The sequence below is a fragment of the Peromyscus californicus genome, unplaced genomic scaffold (assembly GCF_007827085.1).
Source record: "Peromyscus californicus insignis strain IS unplaced genomic scaffold, ASM782708v3 Scaffold_15__1_contigs__length_86483966, whole genome shotgun sequence".
NCBI classification, from domain to species: domain Eukaryota; kingdom Metazoa; phylum Chordata; class Mammalia; order Rodentia; family Cricetidae; genus Peromyscus; species Peromyscus californicus.
In genome coordinates this window covers 79,639,526-79,657,863 of record NW_026294447.1, presented here as the reverse complement: position 1 = coordinate 79,657,863, position 18,338 = coordinate 79,639,526, and the positions used below count along the sequence as shown (strand labels likewise).

General features: G+C 44.1%; 1 protein-coding gene across 1 annotated transcript in view; it reads left to right on the top strand.

Annotated features, from left to right (window-relative positions):
- The window catches only part of Syne2 (spectrin repeat containing nuclear envelope protein 2), a 321,778-nt gene that overhangs the window by 39,281 nt on the left and 264,159 nt on the right, over nucleotides 1–18,338 (top strand). The window contains 1 exon segment of the mRNA XM_052739574.1: nucleotides 4,676–4,802. Within this exon segment, the coding sequence (XP_052595534.1) occupies nucleotides 4,724–4,802 (79 nt within the window). The 5' untranslated portion in view covers nucleotides 4,676–4,723.

Genomic DNA, 18,338 nt, shown 5'->3' with positions numbered 1-18,338 from the left:
CAAGAGCAGAGAGATGGCCAGGGGAAATCTTAGCATCTCAGTCACCGCTAGTCCGTGAGCCTGCCTCTTCACCCTCCTGAGCTGGGATTTGATTTCCCTGAAGATGGGCTGGCTGTCACATCCTCACCGTGGACACCAAGACTTTTCCATTTCTGTTAGCCTGGCAGTGATTCTTAAGAATCTATCTGATAATGAGAAAATGAAAGTCCCTTTAGTTACCAGAAAGGTTTTTGGGGCAGTTTTCTAGAAATTTTTGACAACCTTTGAAATTGTGTGTGTGTGTTGTGTGTGTGTGAGTGCCCCAGAGGTTGACACAAGATGTCTATCTTTCTTCAATTTATTTTTTGAGACTGATCTGTCATTGGACCTGGAGTTCACCAGTTCAACCAGACTGGCTGGCCACTGAGTTCCAAGGATCTGGCCCCAAAGTGTGATTTTTCTAATGTTATTTCTGTCACTTTTCTCATTATGAGCATAATAGACAGGCTCTATAGCATGTGGACAGCGAAGCAGATGATGAACTATACCACATTCCATTCCCATTTTTTTGAAAATAAAAGTGTTTCTATCATAGCAGAAATAAGCAGTTATCCCTTGAAAATAAACAAACAAAATGGAGAAGATAAAATTTGTGCAGTTTCATTCATTAGAAATATGGTTTTACGTCTCATCTTTTTTTTTTTTAAAGTTGGAAACATTGTAGCCTTCATAGTCCTGAGTGAGGCTGAGACTTCTTTTTAAAAGGGAACTTTGCTAGTGTTTTGAGGTTTTAGGGCCACTACAGGCATGCTGAGCTGGATTGCATAAGCAGACCACAGTCATTTAAAAATAACTTCTATTACTTATGAAAGTGTGGCTGTCGGTCTACATGACTCTTAAAGACAGGATTCCACGCCATTCGGCTTCATCTTAGACGCTTTAATGCCGTGATATTAATTTTTTATCTAAGTTTCTGTGACGTCCCCGAAGAAGGCTCATTATTCTCTTTTATGACTAGTCTCAGGGATTTAAATCATAACCCAGGCTCTGTCTCACAGCTGTGGTCATGTTCACGAGGAAAGGAAAGACGAGGCATGTGCCCCGCCCCCACCCCCCGTGGACCCCAGGAATCAGCCCTGTGCTCTCCTTCAGGGGAGTCAGCACCCTGGCAGCCAAGTCTGGGGCGTTTGGTAGACAGACCCTTGGGACTCACAGCCAAGCCTGCGTACCTCTTTCCGCCTTCTCAGTTCAAATCTGAGAAATCTCTCAAGGCTTCTCTTCGCTCCTCTCTCTCCAGTGTCTCGGGGGCCCTATTTGATAAGTCAACCCCCCGCCCCGGAAATGCCATCTGTTTCCCGTTGTTTGTCGCCAAATAGGATTGTGTTGTGACTGTCATCAGGAGTTACCTTTGGTCCCATTCTTGTGACCTCTGTTGCATGTTTTCTAAAATTATGCTTATTTATTTTGTGAGTTTACGTATACATATGCGTGCACAGCAGAGCAGGTATAATGGAGGTCTGAGGATAGCAGTGGGAGTTGGCTTTCCCCTTCCTACCATGTGAGTTTTGGGGATGAAACTGGTTGGCGGGCTTGGCAGCAAGTACCCTAACCTGCCGACCCATCTCTCTGGCTCCTTAGCCTGTTTTGATAAATAATTGTACCAAGAGAGTGTAACAGGCTTCCTTTGGGCCTCCGTCAGCTCCCAAACCATGACACGGAGACTTACGTCATGAATGTTAGTTATGAATGCTCGGCCTTAGCTAGGGTCGTTTCTTGCTAGCTCTTATAGCAAATTAACCTGTTTCTCTTCGTCTACGTTTTGTCTCAGGCTTCTTACTGGACTTTGCCTCTGTATGTCCTACTCTGTGTCTAGCTGGCTGGCAGCTGCCGGGCTGGCTGGCCCCCGGGCATCTCCCTCTATTTCTCCCTCATTCTCTCCTCTCGAGCCTAGATTTCTCCAGCCGTACCTATCCCCTCTACTGCCTAGCTGTTGGCTGTTCAGCTTTTTATTATTAGACCAATCAGGTGCCTTAGGCAGGCAAGGTAAAACAGCAACACATCTTTACGTAATTAAACAAATGCAGCAGAAACAAATGTAACACATCTTTGCCTAGTTAAACAAATGCAACATACCATTATGTAGTTAAAGTAGTATTTCACAACAAGACAGTATTTGGGACAATAATCAAACACTTGTAATTGTTTAGTCTTCAGAGTTGTTATTATTAATACTTCAAAGTCGTTGTTATTATTACTTCAGGGTTTGCTATATGGCCCAAGCTGGCCTTGAGTTGGCATGCTTCATGCCGCTGCCTCTTGAGTCTTGGGATTCCAAGTGTGCAATACAGTGCTTGGCTTTGGATTGACTTTCTTTGCTTTTGAGACAGGGTCTGTATCCCAGGCTGACCTCACATTCACTATGTAAGCCAAGGGTGACCTTGAACTTCTGATTCTCCTGCCTCTACCTGTTGAGTTCTGGGATTATAGGTGCACACCATCATGTTTGAGTGTGTGGGGTGCTGAGACTTGAACTCTGGGCTTCATGCATGCGAGGCAAACAACATTAACTGAGCCACCTCTCCAGCCACCTGGATTCAACTCCTGGCCCCATCCTGTATTAGCTGTGTGTCCTTCGACAATTCTGTATCCTATTTATGAGTCTTTGCTTTGTCTTTTCAAAGGGGAAAGTTATGGTCCTCAGTTCACACAGCCGTTATAAAGAGCCATATACTCTACTTGGAACCATGCCCATGCATATGGCAGATAGTAAATGCTGTAAATGTGGGTGCTATTATTATTATTCCTTCCCCTTCTTTCTTTTCTTTTTTTTTTTCCGGAGCAGAGGATCGAACCCAGGGCCTTGCGCTTGCTAGGCAAGCGCTCTACCACTGAGCTAAATCCCCAACCCCCCTTCCCCCTCTTTAAACACAGTCCTGACATAAAACAGTGGTCACCACTGGGGAATTCATTTGGAATTCAGTTTTGTCTTGTTAAAATGAAATGGCACTTTGTCTCTACTTGGTCCTTGGGAGGCCTAGGATGAGGGAAGGGCTAGTGGAGGGCCTCGCTGTGTCACGGGGCTGAGAACACCCGTGCCTTCTTGGCCATCAGGGTCTTGGCCCTTGTGAACTAATGAACAGCGGTTCCTTTGGTGAGTCTGAATGAACTCCGCAGAGCAGCGTGGTAACCGCAGGCTGCTCCTGACGGATCTCAACTGAGGAGAAACAGATCAATTATTAACAGTGTATTTGGTAGGTAAAATCTTTAACGTAGCGACCCACGAGAGAGAGAATGCCGGGAGGGTTTGGATAATAAACACCAGAGAATAAAGGATGGAAAGGGTTTGGAACTGCGTAATGATTTTTATCCTTTGCATATTTTAGTCTGTTTAATATTTAATATGCCCAGCTAGCTGTTAGCCTCAAACTTATGTTTCAGTTTTCCCTCTAACGTTTTCTTATAAAAAAAATTGCTAGTGTATATCAAAGCTAGAGGATTTTGATTATATTTAGTATATGGAGTCTTCCTTTCTTTATAGTCTTGGGAATTGAGCCCAGGGCATTTTGTATGCTAGGGAAGAACTCTGCCCCTGAGTTACACTCTCAGCTCCAATGTGCAGATTCTTTGTGTGTGTGTGTGTGTGTGTGTGTGTGTGTGTGTGTGTGTGTGTGTGTGTGTAGTGTTTCGAGACAGGGTTTCTCTGTGTAATCTTGGCTGTTCTGGAACTTACTCTGTAGACCAGGCAGGCCTCGAACTCAGAGATCTGCCTGCCTCTGCCTTCCAGAGTGCTGGGATTAAAGACATGCACTGCCACCAACCCAGCCCCAATATGCAGATTCTAACATTAACTTTTACATTACTTCCTTTCTCACAGAACCATATATACATTTTCTGTTTATTAGTTAGATTTTGGTTTTCTGATGATCTGTGTGAGAGAACCTGTCTTCTATTCTCAGCCTGCAGAAGTTGATAATGATGTCCATATACATGAAACAATGTTTTTAAAGAGTTATGGGTTGTGAATTACTTTTATTGGGAGTATTCTTTTAGTAGATGAGGAGGCTCCGTGATACAATACATGCTTGATGATGTTTCAATCTCTAGTACCTGAAAAGAATGACTCAAGTTGGAGTTAAGAGAGAAGTATAGAGAAAGAAATCCTTGGGAAAACAATAATAACATTCTTCAAAATAAGTCACTCTGATGTATCGGTGTTTTTAGTTTCACTTTGCAGGCGGGGCAGGCTCAGCTCTTACTGTTTCCAGTAAGTGGCAACATTTATGGAACACAGAAGGAACGGAGGGAAGTCAGAGTTTTAAAGAGAACTCTTGTGAGCTGAAGGCCAAAGATAGCCGTGGATGCTGACTTTCCTTTCTCTGGCCGCATTGCTGGATGCTTCTGAATTTGAAGGGCACAGCTTTCCTCTTTCTAGCTTGCACAGAACCAACAAGGCTAGTTCTTTTGGAGTTCTGCCAGCAGCTCCAGAGAGCCTGAATAGGTCACAGGGCACAGTCCCGAGGATGGTTCGAAGAGAAGGTGTGGTCACTTTGTCCCGCATGTACTAAGGAAACCCTCCCGGAGAGCCATTGCTCTTTGAGCGGGTAGATTTGGCTTTTGCTGTTTGCCTGCGTGTTTACCAGGCTTGCGGAGCGGCAGAGTTATTAATGAACTAAGTTTTACCCCTTTCTACTTCCAGTTCACCTCAACTGAGATGGACGTGATCTAATCTCCACGGCGTCAAAGAATGGCCGCCAGCTCCGCGCTTCCCACGGAAGACGGACAGGTTGCCCTGGGCATTGATGATCTTCACTTTTCGCTGCAAGGTAAAGTCAGAGTTGGAAGGAAGTGGGAGACTTAACCCTCCTCTAATTCCGGGCCCTGTTGGTTTCTCTGCTTCCTGTGGTTTTGAAAACCTATCTGTATTTTCTAACTCCAGCCCACAATGCTGTATTAGACTGTCTTTTCAGCTCAGCGCTCTGCTCTCAAGAAATTCTGGGAAAATCTGGTTATCTTTGTTTTTTTTTTAATGTATATGCATATTTTATTTGCAGTCTAATTTAAAAGCTAACCATGGTTTGCTTGGCATTATTTTCTCATTTTTGTGTCTTTTTTTTTTTTGGTTTTTCGAGCAGGGTTTCTCTGTGTAGCTTTGCGCCTTTCCTGGAACTCACTTGGTAGTCCAGGCTGGCCTCGAACTCACAGAGATCCGCCTGGCTCTGCCTCCCGAGTGCTGGGATTAAAGGCGTGCGCCACCACAGCCCGGCCTTTTTTTTTTTTTTTTTTTTAAAACACAGAAGCTTTGACACGTGCATCTGTATTTTGTCCTAATCGGTGGGAACAGTATTGATATTATGGGTGGGCGAGATTTCAGTGATGGGAATCCCATGTGTACATCCACAGTTAAGCCTTTTCAAAAGTGCTTCTTGTTGTGCTTAGCTGTATTTCTGGTGCCCTGCTGAAAATTCATTAGCTAGTGAACTTTCTAACTTCGTTGTTAAATCTTGGTGTGTTGTAGCTAGTTAGTACGGAAGTAAGGTTATGGCAAATATTTGAAAACATTTATAAAAGTCTTTTTAAAATAATCTTAATTATGGGCAATGTAATTAAATAGTTAAGACATTCCATAAGAGCTACAGGTTTTGATTCATATTTTTGGTGAAGATTCTAAAATGACTTTCTGATGCTTTCTTTCAAATTTGTCTCATTTTGTGAGACAAGATCTTGTCCTGTAGCCCATAACACCTCAAACTCTTTTCTCTTTTAGCCTTTTCCTCTGAGTGCTGGGAGACATGTGTTATCATGCATGGCTCAAATATTTTCTCTTTGAATATGATTTCAATAATTAGCTTCTTGTCTTTGAGGTTCAATTGTAAATTCATTTCTATTGGAATAGACCATATCTCTATGCAGCAGGATTTTAAAAATAAATATTGTATGCTGGCATACATCACTAACGCTGGCACCTAGGAAGCAGAGGCTGGAAGATTATGGGCTAGCATGGACTACCTAGCCAGACCCTGTTCCAAATAAAACCTAAGACAAAAAAAAAATAATGATTTTAATTTGTAAAGCATAAGAAATACTTATTTGTTAGGAGGTAGTCTTTGAGATAAAAATTAAAAATCTTTCATTTTCTACTTTTGGATAATATAATCACAAGTAGTTGAAATCAAATTTTGATTTAAATGAAAAAGATCAGTGTTCTTGTTGATGCTGTGGCTGCAAAGAGTAGTCTCTCCTGATTTTTTATACACACACACACACACACACACATATATATATATAAAATTTTTTTGAGTAAATTTTTTGTGCAACATAGCAATAGTAGAGACTTCATGCTATATAAGAAAAAAAAGGTAAACCAGAAATGTGTTTACAGGTTCGCAGCTTCCTGTCAGATGTACATGAGTCGTGGTGAGGCCCATAGGTTCTCTCTGCTCTGGAGCCCTTTTCTCACCCTCGTCTCCCACCACGTCTCTACGTGTTCCCTGTAACTCCCTCCACGACTCCCACTCCCTAAGGAGCTGTGGTCCTTCCTTCCTGTGTGCTCTGTGTAGGCTGCTCCCTCGAGGCTGGGAGAAGGTCAGCTTATCCATCCCAAGGCCAACTGGCCTCAGCCTTCCCCATAAGCTGCCCCGTTAGGCAGAGATAAGACCTTCCTCCTCTTCCATCCCCCTGTTATCTCTTGGAGGCCTTGTAGATTCGTGATTATTATACTTAATGACACTTCCTTGCCACAGAATGAGCTTCCTGAGGTTTATGTAGAGGCTCCAGCGTACAGTGCGTTTTGTACGATGCCACTTGATCCTCACAGTCTCATCTGTAAGGTAGATTTTTGCAGCTCTGATGAACAGAGATGCTGGTTTGGAATGATCTCACCAGAGTCCCGCAGCTGGTGAGCAGCTGAGTCGTGACTTGCAGCTGGCTTTTGTGCTGTCCCCTCCCCCCCAATATGCTAAAGAGCACACTGGAAGAGGGGATTCCGCTCACAGCTTTTCTCTGGCTGCTTTTATGTTGGAGACTTACTCCCTTCCATCCACAGCAGACTTGACACTAGGATGTGGATAAGGAGATGTCAGGTTCCTAAGTTGCTTAAAATAACTTAACAAATTGCTCAGAGATGTGTGGTTTTGTATATAATGTGCTTTGAATTATACAGTTTACTTTTCAATAGGAGACGAGCCTCGGCTATTTAGCAAGGGGAAGCGATGCCTGTGTTCTCTAGATCATCCACTTTGCGTGATACATGTGGAGGGCTCTGGTGTCGATGCTTTGCTTCATGGGTAGGAGAAGTGGAATGGCATTAGAGCATCATCACCTTGACAGACACCGGGCAGGATCAGTTCACATTAGCCAGGGACACTCGAGATACATGCACAGTGCCTAGACTTTCCTGTCTGTGCAGGACAAAAGCAGCACATGGAATGAATGTATTTCCCAAGGCTAGACTCCATGTTGTTTGCTGGTTTAGGATGGTCCTTCTGGTCCAAACTGACAAAAAGAAGAAGGGACGGCAGGGCAGGAAGGAAGGAACTTTTATATACCTATGAAGACAACTTTGTATTATAGTAGGATTACTACCTGTTTGGGCAAAAAAAAAAAAAATTATATATATATATATATATATATATATATATATATATATATATATATATAATTATTTCCGTAAAGTACCATAAAGTACCACTTAGCTGAAGGCTATTGGTAAAAGTCTTTTTTATTTATTTATTTATTTTTTGAGACAGGGCTTCTCTGTGTAACAATCTTAGCTGTCCTGGAACTTGATTTGTAGACCAGGCTGGCCTCGAACTCACAGAGATCCGCCTGGCTCTGCCTCCCAAGTGCTGGCATTAAAGTCTTAAAAAGCATTGAGGGGCCAGCAGGTTAAAGCAGGCTCAGTGGCTAAAGGCGATTGCAGAGCAAGTTTGGTGACCTGAGTTCGATCCCTGGCTTCCAGGTTGGACTGGAAGGAGAGAACTGACTCCTTCAAGTTGTCCTTTGACCTCCATGGGCGTGTCATGGCACACGTATACAATAATAATATTTTTATTTAGTAATAATATGTAATTTTTTTTTTTAGAAAATGCGTTTGGTTTCGTTTTGGATGTAAAACAGCCTTGTATTTTACCAGATTTTCATGTGCACTCTGGAACATGAGGGCTCAGGGTGCTGTTCCCGAGAAGGTGTGCTTCCTTTGCTCTTCATTCAGAACCTTTCTCAGAGGCCCACAGAGACAGGGTAATCAGTAGAATGGCCTGCTTAGGCCACAGCATCTGTTTTATTGGAAAACAGACAAACCCTCATTGAAGGTGAGGAAATTTTGGTCATGCCCTGATGCAGAATAGTGCGCTTAAGAAAAATTTAAATATTGCCGGGCGGTGGTGGCGCACGCCTTTGATCCCAGTACTTGGGAGGCAGAGCCAGGCAGATCTCTGTGAGTTCGAGGCCAGCCTGGGCTACAGAGTGAGTTCCAGGACAGGCACCGAAAGTACACAGAGAAACCCTGTCTTGAAAAACCAAACCAAAACAAAACAAAAAAAAGAAAAGAAAAGAAAGAAAAATTTAAATATCTATACAGAAACATGGTGACTCATAGAACAGTCCGTAAGCAGTGACTGCCTCCCTCCCTCCCTCCCTCCCTCCCTCCCTCTCACCCTTTCTTTATTCACTCATCCTTTCCGACTTTCTTCCCTCCTTCTTCCCCTCCACCTCCTTCCTCTCTTTCCCTTTTCCTTCCATTTCCCCACGCCCCCCACTCCCCCTCTTCCTTCTCCTTCTTTTCTTCCCCCCCCCTCCTTCCTTTTCCCTTCCCAGGCTGGCTCTGTACTCACTGTATAGAACAGGCTGCTCTCAAATCTGTGGGCTATCCTTCTGACTTTGGTTTGGGAATGCTGGGACTCCAGGAGTTTGGCTTGAGTTCTGAAGCAATTTTGAGAGGTTTTTTGTTTTTTTGACAAGGTCTTGTTATGCAGGCCTGGCTTTCCTAGAACTTGCTGTGTGTAGAACAGGGCCCGGAATTCACGGCGATCCACTTGTCTCTGCCTTCTGGTGCTAGCGTTAAAGGTGTGTGCTGTCACGCTTAGCGTGAGACACTGTTGGCCTTTTCTGTCTTGCCCGGGGAAGCACATTGTAGTGTACAGATGTCCAGGGAAAGGATGGAATAGTGTACACGGACATGAGTGCATGACTTCACAGTATGAGGGATGCTGGCTGCCCAGGCTGGCTCAGTCGTGAGAATTCTTTTGGTTTAGGTACTAGGTTGATCCCAAGCCCTTGCTCATGCAACACTTGCTCTACCACTGTGCTACCCACCCAACCTCTCTTGAGAAGTTCCAAAGGAATTTTGGAGGCAAGGTTGAACTGTTCTGAACGTTTCCCTTGTTCATTTCTGAGTTAATTTGTTTCACATTGAAGTAGCAGATGTAACACACGGGCCTGGAAAGGACACTATACAATCATTTTGTTTTTACAGATAGAGTAGGCCAATGCTTTAGAATGTTCTTAATTAGCCAGAGATCTAGGAAGGGACCATGTTCTAGGATTTCATCCACCACGAGAGGAATTAACACTCACGTGGTCTGGCCTGGTACTGCCACGTGGATAGCTGTCACTGTGGACCTATGTGAACACATGTTCAGCCCAGTTACCTTGCCATCTCAGACAATGTTTGTATGTTTTATTTAGCACTGTTATCATCTAGATGGCATATTATAAAAGATTAAAAACCTCTTCTCCAGGTAGCTCTAGGGCTAGGTAGTGAAATCTGATCTTTGTGACTAGATTATTACTCCACTGAAATGGGTTCATTATTAACTGAGTATTCTTCTGGAGGGAGGCCTTCTGTGTCTGTCTGTCTGTCTTTTGCTTTTCTTTCTTTATTTTTTCCCCTGAAACAGGGTTTCTCTGTGTAGCCCTGGCTGTGCTAGAACTCATCATTGGGTAGCTCAGGCTGGCCTTGAACTCACAGAGATCCACCTACCTCTACCTCCCAAGTTCTGGAATTAAAGGCACGTGCCACCACTTCCTGGCTGCTTTCCATGTATTTCTTACTTTTAGTAACGTTAAAATTTGTCCAAGTTACAATTACATAATTATAGTTAGGTGGAAATAAATGGTGAAACTGAATAGGCAAATCAAGAGTTCAAGACCAGCCTGGGCTTCATAGTAAGATTACCTAAAAAACAAAAAACGTAAAATGGGTTTCTCTTTCATGCCAGGGGAAAAATTATTAATTTGTATTTAGTGGGAGAGGTTGCAAAGTATGGTAATGAGATGGAATGTTTATTTTTTAAAATCACTTATATTTATTCATTTATTTATTTCATGTATGTGTGCACATGCCTGGCCCACATGAAAGCCAGAGGCCAACCTTAGGAAGTTAGTTCTCTCTTCCTACCTTGTGGGTCCTGGGGATCAAACTCAGGTTGTCGGGGTCAGTGGCCAGCGCCTTTATCCACTGAGCTATTTTGCCAGCCCTGTGGTATTTAATTTTTATTTAATAGCTGTCAAGTGCCAGCCATGGGCAGAGGCTAGGCATTGAGGACATAGACGGAAATGGGCTGAGCACTTTTGTAAATCATGGCATCTGGTGAACTTCTGCCTGCACACAGTGGTAATCATCCCTATGATAAGTGTTTAACTGTCCAGAGTCTTAATTTTGGTGTCTATCATATAAATTAAAAGTTGGACCAGAAATGTCCGAGTTATCTTTTGATGTTTCAATAAGGAATAAAAATCCAGTTTATACAATATATTGATTGCAGACTGAGTTATATATTCCTCTCATTATTAAAAGAATAATCAGATTGGGTCTGGGATGCAGTTCAGTTGGGAAGGGACTTGCAGGAATGAAGCCTTGGGATTGAGCCTTAGTACCACGTAAGCTGAGTGTGGTGGTACATATCTGTAGCACGTGGGAGGTGGAGGCAGAAATTCGAGATTGTTCTTGGCTTTGGATGTCACTTGCTTCATTCAGTATTCTTTCTGAGTCTTGCAAGTGTTTGATAGACACCTTGCATAGGATGTTCTCGTATTACAGTGAAGTTCCAGAATTTTTATAGCCTCCAGGAACAATGGTATAATAAAAAAAAACCCCAGTGGTCATTCCAGTATACAAAACGGAGATGGCTTAGGTAAGGGTGCTCATCACCAAGCTGATGACCTGATTCCGGTCCCTGGGAGAAGGAGAGAACCCGCTCCCACAAATTGTCCTCTGACCTCCACGGGTGCACTGTGTCACGTGTACATGCACACACACAAATAAATAAGTGTAATTAAAAAACAAACTCACCCAGACAAAAACCAAGGTCTGTGAAGCCCCCAGGAGCAGAGTTGTTTGTGGGTATGGTGCCAGGTAGGATGAAAACATGGGTGACTGGTGACCTGAGTCGGTGACGAGCGTCGTGTTCCTGGGAGAAAATCTGCTCTACCTCAGGGCTGGGAGAACGAACTCAAGATGTCGGAGAAAGAGAGACAGGATTGGGGGAAGGCTTCTGGGGAGAATTCTGTTGCATTGTAACGGAGTGCTCAATGGGAGTATTGGTGGGCATGAAGAGCAAAGAGTAACAGGAGATAGATGTTCTCAAGCAATAATTTAACTTTCCTGACTGGTTCATATTGCTCAGTTACTGGGTATAAAGCAGGTAGTCTCGTGGGTCTGCTTTTTGTGGGTTGGATCATTATTCTATCCAGGGCAACAATTAAGTTATAGTTCCTTATAGACTATTAGTGTTGTGCTGTAACAGCAGAAAGGCTTCCAGAAAGTTCCATAATATCTTTTTTTTTTTAAACGTTTCCTTGGAATGTTGTTTGCTTTGGCATCACCAAGTTTTATGATCTTAAAAATATTCTGAATAAGTGAAAAATAAAAATAAGAATACTGGCAATGTTTGCATAATAGTGTTTTTAAGAAAAATATCCCCATTCCCCCTTAGATTGCATGCATAGCTTTGGCTTCTGGGAACTTTGGTTCTGCTTTCTCAAGGAGTGTGGAGATAAGCTTGCATTATTCTGGGTCAGTTACACTTTGAAAACTAGGGCGAGATAAATCCAGGGTCATTTAGAATCTCGTGAAAGTGGGTTAACAAAGATCTCATTCATTGCTTATAGAAATAAAAATCCTTTTTAATTAGCCCCACAGGAGATGCAACGTTTTTTCTGAGTGTGCTCGTGTGTGTGTGTGTGTGTGTGTGTGTGTGTGTGTGTGTGTCCAGGCTGTAAATATATTCAGAGCTTGAAGCAGGGAGTAAGGAAAAAAAAAATTAAACTCAAGCTGTCATCATGAAAATGGGAAATTAAGAGCGAATACAGTATATTAATTTGTATGTGTTTGATGGGTCGAGTGTGTGTGATTTAATGGCCTGAAATGCAGAGAGTTTTCAAGAGCGTATCTTTTCAATGCTTTTCCTCATCTGCTTTTACCATTGGTGATTGCAATTTCTCTGAATGATTCTGTTTTTCTAAATCATTCAGGAGGATTTTAGTAAAAGTAAACCACGTGTGCTTACCTTGTGCACGAGAGCTGAGGTTACAGCGTGAGTGCACATGCTTGTGAATGGTGTGTGTACCTCTTCGTGTGTGTGCATGTAGGCAGGAGACTGATGTTGGGTCTCTTTCTTTGATCAATCTCCACCTTTTTTTTTGCTTTAGTTAGAAGTATTTTAAATAATTTTTTACATTTATTTATTGTGTGTGTATGTACTCATATCACATTACGCACGTGGAGATCAGAGGACAAGTTGAGAGAGTTGGGTCCTGGGTATCAAATACTTCAGGCAAGTATCCTTATCCATTGAGCCGTCTCCCCACCCCTTCCCCTGGTGGGTTTATGGTGATTTGAATGTGGTAGAAAAAAGAATTTGTGAATCATCAGACAAACGGAAGTTCTGGAAGTTCTCTGTGGAGGATGTAGATGACAGTGTCTTCTGGATTTGAACCTGAAGGAGGCTGTGGAAGGAATCCTGCTGGGCACCTCGCTGGTCAGCCTTTACAACGCAGGGAATTGTTGGCCGGATCATGGTGCTGCTGTATTACAAGGTGTAGGGCGCCTGGCTCAAATGCAGAGCGCAAACAGCTCTTTTCATGTTTGAGAAGTATTTCATGTCTTTCTAAAACATTGGATGCTAGCCTTTTCTTCAGCTGAGTGGGATTTTTTTCAAGTTTATTTATTTTTATTTTATGTGTTTGAGTGGTTTGTGCCTAGTGTCTGCAGAGGCCAGAAGAGGGTGTTGGATCCCCTGGAACCAGAGTTCCAGATGGTTGTGTGCTACCATGTGGGTGCTGGGAATCGAACTGGGGTCCTCTGAAAGACGAGCCCGTGCTCTTAACCACTGAGTTATCTCTCTAGCCCCTTGAGTAGGACTTTTCACAGTAGGAATTAGTTTTTCTGTTTGTATGTTTTATTGGCAGAACTTCTGAGGTGTGTGGGGCGGGGTTGGTGTCTTCAAACCAAGCCACTTCTGAAGTATGGATGAATTCAAATTCAATACTGAGACAAACAACTCTGATAAGCTTTGAACAACTCATGGAGCCCACAGTACTTATATGTAAGCTAGACTAGATAACAGGCAGGAACAGTGTGAGCACATGGTAAATGCTAAGCCAGTTAATTAGCTGGATTTAGCCAAAGTGCTTGATGCCTTAGATAGGGTTTCTATTGCTGTGATGAAACACCATGACCAAAAGCAACTTGGGGAGGAAAGGGTTTATTTGTCTTCCACTTCCACATTATAGTCCATCACTGAAGAAAGGCAGGACAGGAATTCAAGCAGGGCAGGAACCTGGAGACAGGAACTGACACAGAGGCCATGGAGGGATGCTGCTTACTGGCTTGCTCTCATGGCTTGCTCAGCCTGCTTTCTTATAGAACCCAGGACCACCAGCCCAGGGATGGCACCACCCACAGTGGGCTGGGCCCTTCCGCCATCAATCACTAATTAAGGAAATTCCCCACAGCCAGATCTTATGGAGTCATTTTCTCACTTGAGGCTCCCTCCTTTCAGATGACTCTAGCTTGTGTCAAGTTGACATACAACTAGCCAGCACAGTGGCGTCTTTGTCTCAGAGTAGGCTTCTTCAAGAGGGACAGTTTAGGACTGATGAGGTAACACAGGGATGGCTCACTGGGTTAAGGGGCTTGTTGCCAAACCTGAAGAACTGAGTTTGGTCCCCAGGATCCACATGGTGGGAGGAGGGAACCAACTCTTCAAGTTGTGCTCTAACCTCCACATGTACGCATGCATGCATGCATGCACGCACGCACGCACGCACAATTTAATAAAAATAATGAAACAAACAAAAATAAAAACAACAGAATAATAAAAAACAAACCAAACCATAAAAGACATCAGTGCCGAGTGGATAAAAGCTGTCCAGTTTGAGGTAGAAAGTCTGGGGGAGCTCTGAGGTGGAGGCACATAGACAAGGTGAATTTATACGAAAAAGGAAACCTCACGTGATGGGTAAGGGTTGGTCTGAGCTGATCCTGGAAAGCCAGGCAAGGCAGAGATGCTTCAGGAAGAGATTCAACAGTTCTGAGGTAAAGTGTGTGGATGGAAACCACCCTGGGCCTTTTTTTCTTTTCTCTTTTTAATTTTTGAGGTTCTTACTCTATTGCCCAGACCAGCCTCAACCTCCCGAGTGCTGGGATTATATGCGCCCACTACCGTGGCTGGGTTGGAAGCCCTTAGTTAGGGGAGTAACATGATCTGATTTGTATTTTGCAAAAGGTCACTTCAGTGCTGCAGGGGGAGGGACCTGGGGGGATGAGGGGAGGAAGGGAGCCAGTTAGGATGATTTGGGGTCACTTTAGGGGAGGTGTCATGGTGGTCTGGATCAGGGGATGTGTAGGGTGAATGAAAAAGAAATTATGATGGAGTTGGTTTTCTGCTTCTATCTTGTGGGACCAGGGATCAAACCCAAGTTGTCAGCCTTGGACACGAGTGCCTTTTACTCACTAAGCCATCCCACTGGTCCCCACTTTATTTTCTCCTAAGTAAAGGTTAATTTACTCTTAAGGTTTGATTTATTTACTTGTTTATTCATAATTCAGCATTTTAAAATTAATTAATAATCAATTTGTAGACAAAGTCTTCTATGTATCCTGACCTGCCTGGTATTCACTATAGCCCAGGGCGGCTTCATACTTAGGACAATCTTGTGCTTCAGTGGAGTGCTAAGGGTACAGGCATGAGCCATTATGCCTAGCTCACAACAAACATTTTTGTGCATGCATTGTGTGTAAGGTGCTCTGCTGAACATGTGGGGTCATCCAGGGCACGTGCTTTTCTGAAGTATCTTTGATTACTTACAGGGATCCCCACAAGTGTGTAGACAGAATCGGTGTAAAGTGATATGTACTGAGAGAGGTGGAGATGTACTGTGGAAGAGTAAAGTTGGGGGGGTACCTCGCCCTGACTGAGAGTTAGGGAAGGTTCCCCAGAGGAAAGGATACCTAAGCTGGAAACACTGTTAGGATGTGAGCAGGGGGAAGGCGGAACATGGCGTCATGGAAATGGGTGGCCAGTGGGCTGGGGATCAGAGTGCCAAGGAGTTGTGGAGGAATGATGCTCTCGCTGGCTTGACACACACAGAGGTGTGGGACTTCTTCTAAGTCTAAAGGGAGCAATTGATACATACATTTACAGAACTAGTTTTGTAACCACCCCACCCCCAGGCTACCTTGTGGGGTGTCTTCATGGGAACCAGTGTGGAGGCAGAGAGGAAAACTGCCTGAAGAATGCTGTGATGATGATTCAGCTGAGAAATGGTGGCGGCCGGGTCCAGAGGTGACAGTTCAAATGGAGAGGAAGGGGTGTTCGAGAGATCCCTAACAGGTGCCGGGGCTTTTTCATTGACGGAGGAGGAAGGAGCGAGGGAGAAGGAAATGGTCAAAGACTTCCAGGTTTATTCTTGGGTCCTTGAGTGGATGGGGGGATGGTTCACTGGTGACGGTACAGGGGAGGAAGGGAGTTAGAGATGACTCAGTCCTGGAAAGGTTGAGCGGGAGGTGTCTGTGGAATAGCGAGCTAGAGCTACCCAGATAGCAACCAGCTAGATAAGCAGGAGCCTCAGAGAGACAGCCGCTTAACCGAGGGTGTGGACTTGAGGGCCATTAGTCTAGAAAGGGAGCTTCTGCCATTGGAGTAGGCGGGACTATTGAGAAAAAAAAAAAAGAAGGGTCCAGGTGGACTCTGACAGAGATAGGAAGAGGTAAGACAGGCCGAGAGTGAGTCAGAGAAGGGTGAGGGATGGCCAACACCCAGGTGAATGTGGATCTGAGGGTCGCAATGGAGAAGAGCTGTCCAAGAGGGGAGAGGGTGGGAAATCAGGGCTGGATGCTTTCAGATTTCTAGGGAGTACCAAGCAGGATCCACTGGATTCAGCAGTGAGGACACTAGAGATGGCCGATTGGTCATTAAATGGAAGAGTTGTGGCTCACCAACTCACAGTAGACAAGTGGGTATAGTAAGGGAGCTAAGGCAAGATGATACATTAAGAAGTTGGGCTTGGCGCTGGGGATGTAGCTCGGTCGGTAGAATGCTTGTCTCCTAGCATTTAGAAGGTCAAATCGGGGGGGATCTGAAATTCCTCAGCTACATAGCAAGTTCAAGGCTAGCCTGGGATACATGAGACCCTGTCTCAAAAGAAGTAGAAAAAATAACTTGGGGCTTGTAAGGGAGAGAGGGAGATGGTTGCAGGAATGTCTGTGGGTTTGACATTTCAGCGGATTCTGAATTATAAAGACATGAACCTGGATATATATCTCCACATATATAAATCATATATATAAATCAGACACATGTGGATTTAAAGTTCTCCACTAAGAGATGTGAAATCTGGGCGAGGCCATTGGAGGCACAGAGAGACTTTTAATAAAAATGCTTCAGTGGATGAGTGAATAAAAGATCTTCATCTTCTGAGGGCCTCAGTTCTCATTTCTGTGTCTTCCCCAAACGTGCAGGCTTTTGGAGAATGCTGTCATGATTCTCAGCTTGAGTTCTTCCCTGGACGTGACGGGTTCTATGGCAAGCCTTCGTAGGCCCTCCAGGTGTGCGTTAGGATCTCCACGCAGGATGACAGATTCATATGGATATACATTCTATCAATAACCTGTGGATTATTGCCACATTGTTGTTTTTTTTTTTCAGTTCTTCCTGTCCTCTTCTGTTGTCTCAGTAATGAATCATATGTGTAAAATTGTCTAAATAGGTTTAGAGAGATATTCCCCAAAGTGAGGTGTATGAACCCCTGTATCAGAATTTCTGAAAGCCAGAACCTAGACACTTACACTTGAACCTTGAGAAATGTGCCAGCTCTGGAGTGAGAATCCCTGTCTGTAATCACAGGCAGCTCGGGGCAGCCTGGGTCCTTGGACCTCTGAGAATGTCTACTTAGTCATACTCTGACTGGGCCCCAGGGAAAGTTCAGGCTCACACGCCTTGGCTTTCTCAAGAGCTGGTTCCCGTTTTATTTGATAAGCTATAGATAAGAGTCAGTAGTGAAGTGTATCAAAAAGTAGAGTACTTTTCTGGCTTATTCATTCCATTGATATTTATTGAGCAGCTCGGGTTTGCCAGACTCTGGGCATTGTATCTATGTTGTGGGCTCTAGTGCTTACTCAGATAGCTGGGGGCTATATTCCAGTGAGGGCGGAAAAGGGCTTAGTGTAAAATCTCAGGTGTGTACACAAGGGTGTGGCTCACTTCTGTGTCAGCAGGAACTTGCTAGTGTCACATACAAAGGCCCAAAGTATCAATCACGGGCTGTCTAATTTCCTGTCAAACTCAGTCCTCAAACCTCTGTATCTGCTCTGGAAAAATAGCAGCATGGCCCCTCTGCCTTTTCCCCAGCCACGTAACTGCTCCTTTAACACGCTATTTGAATTCCCACAGCGTGAAAAGCACTGTGTGATCCAGGGGAAACGGGAGCCGAAATCACGGGGCTGGAGTGATGGCTCAGTGGTTAAGAGCACTGGCTACTCTTCCAGAGGTCCTGGGTTTGATTCCCAGCACCCACATGTCACCTCACAGTTGTCTGTAACTCCAGTTCTAGGGGCTCTGATGCCCACTTCTGGCTTCTGGGGAGGCATTGGGCATGCACGTGATGCACAGAGATATACAGGCTGGCAAAACATCAGTCTACAAAAACAAACAAAAAACCAAACAGGAAGGAAAATCAGAGGGGGCTAATGAGGGGGTGCAAGTACCTCAACAGATAACCCCAGGTCTTAAAACTTTATTAAGATCTAATCTGACATAATTCATGGACGCCAAAGGAGCACTTACCTAGCATGTCCAAGACCCTTGGTTAGTTAGCTCCCCTGCATTGCAAAAAAGTTAAAAATAGCTGAGTGTGGTGGC